At 40.9% G+C, this 7243-nt stretch overlaps 1 protein-coding gene across 1 annotated transcript; it reads right to left on the minus strand.

Moving 5' to 3' along the window:
- Window positions 1-2995: 2995 nt before the first annotated feature.
- On the minus strand, window positions 2996-6860 carry LOC147108629 (protein snail homolog Sna-like). The gene is made up of 3 exons (XM_086005327.1): window positions 6528-6860; window positions 5529-6065; window positions 2996-3949 (listed from the first exon to the last, which is right to left on the minus strand). The coding sequence occupies exons 1-3, from the start codon at window positions 6604-6606 to the stop codon at window positions 3768-3770; spliced, it is 798 nt and encodes a 265-aa protein (XP_085861453.1). The 5' UTR covers window positions 6607-6860; the 3' UTR covers window positions 2996-3767.
- Between the last annotated feature and the right edge of the window lie 383 nt (window positions 6861-7243).

Here is a 7243-nt window from a genome sequence, read left to right on the forward strand (position 1 = left end):
CTGTGTGACAACACATTACCAGAAACTTCACCTGGACATTGGCTAAACCTCTCAAGTGCCTACCCTTGTGTGTTGTTAGTTGGTATGCTTGCAGTAGGATGAGGGTGAGTGTGAGGGGTGGCTAGTGAGATGGGGAAGTGATAATGTAGATAGAGAGGGATGGGTGGAGGTGCAAGGTAAGTTGGTGTGAGTAGGATGTGCAGGAGTAGGGTAGGGAAGGCAGAGTGATGGGGATGTGATGAGTGGCACAGCAGGGTGAGTTTGAGTGTGGCTTTGCAGTAACATTTCTTGATCTACTGAGATTATTGAAAGGTTGGTGCCACTGCAACCAGGGACTCCTGATGACATCCTTGCTTTTGGCCTCCTGTGCAATGTGCAACCAGGCTGCGTTGGTGTCCTTGGGAGGTCTCTTCCGCCCTTGGAAGGGAAGAGAAACTCCCTGCATGCTGTGACTCCCTCCATAAGCATATGGAGGGAGTCATGGGAGAGCAAGCATCCACCTTTGTGCAGTGCTTGTCAGTGTTTGCAGCACCTCAATGCTGTCAAACACTGACAGAACAACTGTCAAACTCAATGTGGCTGTGGTCCCTTTAAGGAAACCGGCGCCATCAGACCCACTTCCTGTTAATTGGCTGGGAAGCCCGCAGGGCGGACTTAACAAGGCCAATCAAGGGAAAATCCCTTTGACAAAACGGCTGCAGCCGGGAGCGGGAGTGGGACCGGAATCCAGAAACCAGCTCTCCCGCCACCGCTGAGAAAGCCCAGCCCTCAGTGTCAGGTGTCTGAGTTATGAGGAAAGACTGGTGAAACACAGGCTTTTCAGCCAACACAGGGGATATCTAAGAAGTGATTTTAGAGAGGATTGTGTGTAATTTGTGATTTGTTAAGTGATTTTTTATTAAATTATATTTTTGTACATTTGGAGCATAATTTTCAAATGTTTAGGCCATGGAGTTGGTTTTCATGCTCAGTAAACAATGAATATCATTGTGTTTAAGTTAAAATGCAGTGTGATATCCTTTTGCATTATCAATGGTAAAAATAGGAATATGGTAACTATCATAATTATCAAAAAAGATCTACCAGGTAAACTGATGGTTATGCTTATTTATTTATTTACCATATTTTACTTATTTCCCTGCCTACCAGACCCATACACAATGCAAAACCATTCTGGGGTAACCTGCCCTCTGATTTCACCCAACCCGCCTTCCTGTAAGCAGCAAGCCCACTGGGAAAGCAGTGCTGTCTTGTATAAACAAACATTACATCTTTCAAATGAAATGTTAAACCAATGCCCGTATGCCCTCTCAAATGGACATAAAAGATCTCAGCACTTTTCGAAGAAGAGCAAGGGAGTTCTTCCAGTGTCCAAGCCAACATTAATCCTTGATCAAAAAACAGATTATCTAGTCATTTATCTCATTGGCGTTTGTGGGACCTGGCAGTACGGAAATGGCTGATGCTTTTCCTTACATTACATCAGTGATTACACTTTAAAAATACATTGTTGGCTGTGAAGTGTTTTGGGATGTCCTGAGGTCAAGAAAGGAGCTATATAAATATAAGTTTTTTTCTTTCTTTCTTACAAGGGTTCAGGCATAGGTAAACTCTTGCATTGTTATAAAGGACAGTTTTCTGTATTTTACCAGGACACCATTGCAGTAGTTGTTTCTTTCATATAATTTAGTTCTCAATACAGTTTTCCTTTTACTTGTAACTTTTCCAATCTAATTCATTTCTCTGTGACTTATAAGTAGGACTAGAGTTCTCATTATTTCAGATGAATTATTTCTTAGTACTGCATCACATTCATACACTGCATTCAAACATAATTGATTATATCTCCATATTCTGAGTCAATAATATAAAATTATCTGCAATTAGGATCTTCAATCATTACACTAGTGAGTTTTTTTTATCAACTGTTAGGTAAAATTGTTTAATTAGTTTTGTGGTGCATATAAGCAATGTCATTCTTACAACAACTTGCATTTATACGGTGCCTTTATGTTCCAAGGCACTTCCTAGAAGCGTGAGGGAAACAGATGCCAAAGGAGAGAGATTAGGAGGGTTGACTAAAAGAATTGGGTTTTAAAGGGGCATCTTAAAGAGGAGAGTAAGATGGAAAGGCAGAGGGATTTAGGGAGAATTCCAGAGAGTGAGTGGCTTAAGACACAGCTGCCAATGGCGGAGAAAAGGGAGAATGGTGCACAAGAGGGCGGAGTTAAGCTGGTCCAATAATACGGGTTTTTTTTGTGAACTCTTAACGCTCTTCCAGTACGAACAATTGAGATCAGTCATCATCATTTCCCAAGAAGCTATTGATGGCTTCCAGCTGTGGGGCTGTTTGCGTCAGTAAATTCTTTTAACCAATTATGTAAGTTCAACCTCACAACATTGTAAAATATAACAATGCTATTGGTTGCTATGAGTTAAATAAGTGTTTTTATTTGATAGGCAGCTTGGCAGTGATATAGAATGAACAAAACTTACTGTTCCTCTTGGGAACTCAGAATTAAATCTTTAAAAATTAACTGGATGTTGGTTAAGCATAACCTACTCAAATCTAGTGCTCAGGATTGCAACCAACCTGTTTCAGCTGATAAAATGGGAAACGTGACTTGGACAATATTATATTTACTGATCTGCTTGTTTTTTTAAACTTAGTATTTAACTTGTGTTTATGAAAGTATAATTTAGTAAAGGTTTTTATCCCGTGTTGATCCATATAAAAGGAGAAACTGAAACATCTTTCAATCTTTAGAAATTACAGCCATTACACAGGTGGGCCCTAAGCCTTCCATGCCAGTTAACAAAAGAATTTAAATGTCCCAAGAAATTATCAATCAAATATGTTATATAGTTGAACTATACTGTCTGTTTTAATGTATTTTGGAATATTAGATCCATGCATTTTGTTTGAATTATCGGACATGTAATAAATAGGTGACCTACTAATATTTCTTACACACCCTCCATGAAATACTTCACATTGTTAAATGTAAAAATTTTATTACATATTCTTTACATAATGTACATGTTAAAGTCTCAGTAATACAAAACTGTCACGTAAAAAATTACAGTATACAAAGAGTAATACCAGTGTACCCTTGTAATGTAAACAAATATATATTGTGACAATTGTGTACAAACACTGTATAGAAAAAGATGCATTCACCAGGCACCTGTCAATAGCCATAAAAAGTCTTTTGGCATACACCTGTCAATAGTCAGGCATTTATCTAAGCTCTGCATTGTAACATGTGACAACTGCTTGCCATTAGTTACACTTCTACTGAAAAGCAGTTGTTAAGGTTCATATTAACAGGTGCTTCAGCACACAGCTTGCGCGTAAACAGGAATTTTGTTTCAAATAGCAAGTCATGTCTGTTAAACCCATTGCACAAATCATTACACATTGCAGGGCTTCATTGTTTCACCGAGAACATTTTATGCCAGCAGCCCTCAGAAAAAGACATTTTATTGCATAGTTACACCATAAAAGACAATATTTTTTTGGTGGTTTAAACTGAATCAAATACTGAATGTTATTGAGATCCCTTAAGGAGTCCCTAAAAGAGCCAGCCTGTCCTGTCCTCCCCCAAAAAGGTGGTAGCTTTGATATACAAAAACAGAGTGTTAATATTTATGTTCTAATAGTAATAAATAAAAATCGATGTAGGCCAACAAACGAGATTCAGTCTGTTACCAATATGCAATGGGCTGAAATGCACAGAAGTTCTTGCTTTGAAAGACCATTTTTTTCAGCGAGCTGCACAGCATCCTGTTTCTTCATGTTTGTGAAGAAGAGACATTCTGGAGAAAGTCTTGGAGCAGTTTTTGCACTGGTACTTTTTGACATCTGAGTGAGTCTGCAGGTGGGCTCTGAGGTTGGATCGATCTGCAAAGGCTCTGTTGCAATGAGGGCAGGAAAAGGGTTTCTCTCCTTAAAAAAAAGTGCAGAAAAAAAATAAGCAACTGTATGAATTTTCAGAGGTTAATTGATTCCTTCAAGTTTCTCTTGTTCTTATAAACTTACTTGGAAAGCTTATTTAAAAAATGCATTTATTTTAACTATGTCTTTTCAGTTCTATTTTAACCCAAGATATAACACATATATGGTAATGAATAAATATTTTGGACAGTGACAAAGGGTGAAAATTGAAACAAGTTAAAACCAATCATTTAATCTTTGAAATGCTGATTCTTGCACTGAGGCCAATGCAGCCAAACATACTTTCCGATAGAAAATAGTTATATTGAGTTATATTAACAATTGTTCATACTGTTCTCTCAGTATGTTCTAAATTATATAATATATTAGATGCATTTCACAGGGCTAATTAAACAGTACATTGGTGAACCAACAATAAAATAAGGCTGAATATTAAATCTTCAGCAAAATATGAAACAAGTAAACCATCTGTCCTTAGGGGGGAGGGAGTTAGAATTGCCTCTTCAAAGAAACTGTGATTAAAGGTCAATTTACCAGGCTAAAATGAAAAAAGTTTTCTTTAACTAATTCCTTTGAGGGCATTTGCTGTTACTTAAGAAGGTGTGAAATCAACAACAAAGTGGGAATTAACCCATGCCAGAGGCTGATAAATAGATCTGGAGAGGCTGCATTGTGAAAAGTGATAATTCTTGTATTTAAAACTGATGGCCCCAATAGGTGACAGCTGGAGTCTATAGCTGTGCCTGCAGTGTACTGTAACAGGTGCACTGTACAAACTGCACTGCTACATCAATGCACCTGCCCCATGTCTGTCAACCATTCACATACATGGCCCTCCGCAGGACAACACCACCACTCAAAAAGAATTAAATGCAATAGTGGTGAAACGAAGAATCACAACAGGGTCTTTTTGTTTCCCACTAAGAACATCCTCTTTTAGCTGCTGGAGACAATGTATGGAACAAAAACGCAGTCTGGAAAGCCACCAACAATGTTTTGGCTGAAAGGTGGTTTTATTGCACCATGTGTGTCTTTTGTACTGATTCAAAGGGGAGTAAGTTATATATCAGTATGCGAAATGCGCTAAGCATATAAAACTTCAAATAAATTGGGAAGAGTGGGTTTCCTGCACTTATTAGAATGACCATGCATAGCAAAAAGCACGAATCGTAAACACTCGCACAAGTATTAAATAAAATACAAGTTTGGGCAACTGTAATGGAATATTTCACAGAACCGAATCCAGAGATGTGTGTGTGTGTGTGTATGTTCATTCATATTTCTTTCTCACTACGGTAGATTAAATAATCTTGAAATAACACTTCAGATTTAGGCTGCACGGGCTTGTACAGGTCAGTTTCACTTCGACTAACGTGATCTGCTGCATAAGCATCTATCGGTTTGTGACCTTCAAAGTGGAGTAAAACGTCGAGAAAATGCCACTTCGGCTGGAAATTGCCGGATTAACAAGTTACACGAGCGGTTAAATCTCCCACCGGTTTCGTGGGGAAGAAAAGTTGAGAAGCGCTTTGACTTGCTGGAAGCCGCGCCCGAGGATTGCAATACTCACCAGTGTGTGTGCGGATGTGTCCCTGCAGCAACCAGGGTCTGGAGAAAGCCTTGCCACAGATTTTGCAAACGCAGGGCAGCGTGTGGCTGCGGATGTGCATCTTCAGGGCTCCCAGGCTCACGTACTCCTTCTCACAGTACTTGCAGTTAAAGGATTTCCGGGTCTGGGTCTCGCAGTGTAGCTGCTTGTGCTTGGAGAGTCCGGCAAAAGTCGAGTAGGACTTGTTGCACTGATTACACTGAAATTTCTCGGCTTCTGTTGCCGAAGAGTCGGGGCTGGGAGGGTCCGATGTCTTCCCGTCCTCTTCCTCGCTCGACAGGGATGCGAGGTCGTGAGGTTTGCGTCGTTTGGGGTTGTCCGCCGAAGGGGGGTCGCTTTTCACACCGGAAAGGTTCGTTTCGATTTCAGCGGAGCAGAGGCTGGAGATCAATCCCGTGTCCCACACGATGGTGGGGTAATAAGCTCCGGAACTGAGGATTTCAGGCTGAGGGATGACTGGGATCGGATACTTCTCATAAAGGAATGGCGAGATAATCACTGAAATCAACAAGAACATGAGCATCAATGAATGGGAATATATCCGAGCTGCTCGCTCTGCTGACACAAAACGGACCAGTTAACAAACCAGCCCACGGGTCCCAGATTTATCAAATCTGAGTTTATTACTTTCAAAAATCGCATAATAAATCGGAAGCAACAACATTTGTGCAGGTCATATCGATGTTGCCTATCGAACAGTCACATTAACATGCCCCCAAGCAAAGGCTTTAAGATTTTTTTGTTGCTAATCCTAACTTTAACGAGGCTGCAGTCTGTGTTCACACAGCCCAAAGCACCCTCTGCACTTGGCAACGTGGTACATTTACATTGACGCTTCACTACTCTGGAGTAAACTACATCCATAGTTGTAGCAATAAATCAAAATATCATTGGTCGCTAACAAACCCGAAAAGAGAGGCTAAATGTCGCCAATGTGATTATCTCACACGGTCCCTTTACCTGTCTGGCTGTCCAGCTCGCTGTAGTTGGGTTTTTTGCTGGTCGAGAAATGCTTCTTAATAAGAAAGGACCTGGGCATCTTGATGAGATTCCGGGTTGCCTAAATTCTCCAAGTCCTGTTTGAACAGCGAGTGCCTGCCTCGATTCAATCCACCTCGTCCTTTTAATGCAGTGAGCCCACTTGTGGAAAATGTGCGCGATCTGGTGTAAATATTGGGTCCTGGAGCCGGCTGGAGGAGGAGGAGGAACTGGCATTTGTCCCATCGCCATCCAATCGGAGAGAGGGACCAGGGGAAGCCGAGAGACGAGGAGGAGCTTAAGCTCCAGGATCTGCTCCCAACAGGTGTTGGTGCAAAGCTGCAAACCTCAGGATCTCACTGCACAGACTCCCCGAGAAAGACCGGCTGACATTAACGGACCGATCGAAGTCCATTGTCTGCCGGAACAAGCGCTTAGCACAAGCAACAGTTCACAGCCGCTCAGCAACTGAACGAGCTCCAAATTGCTTCTCACAAATATTAATTAGATTGGGCATTTTACTGCAGATTATGCATTCGGGTATTAAAGTTCAATTTAAAGTTCAATGGGCGCTGAAAGAGAGGAATGGCTAAAAGCAAGTTGACTGATTATAACCAGAATTCAAACATTTTTGAGGAGTCTCCTCGGTTTTAATTCCAAACGCGAGGTGTTTAATATTGCATAGGGTAAGAAATCTC

The sequence above is a fragment of the Somniosus microcephalus genome, chromosome 13 (assembly GCF_052327205.1).
Source record: "Somniosus microcephalus isolate GS21.2 chromosome 13, FLI_Smic_1.0, whole genome shotgun sequence".
Taxonomy (NCBI): domain Eukaryota; kingdom Metazoa; phylum Chordata; class Chondrichthyes; order Squaliformes; family Somniosidae; genus Somniosus; species Somniosus microcephalus.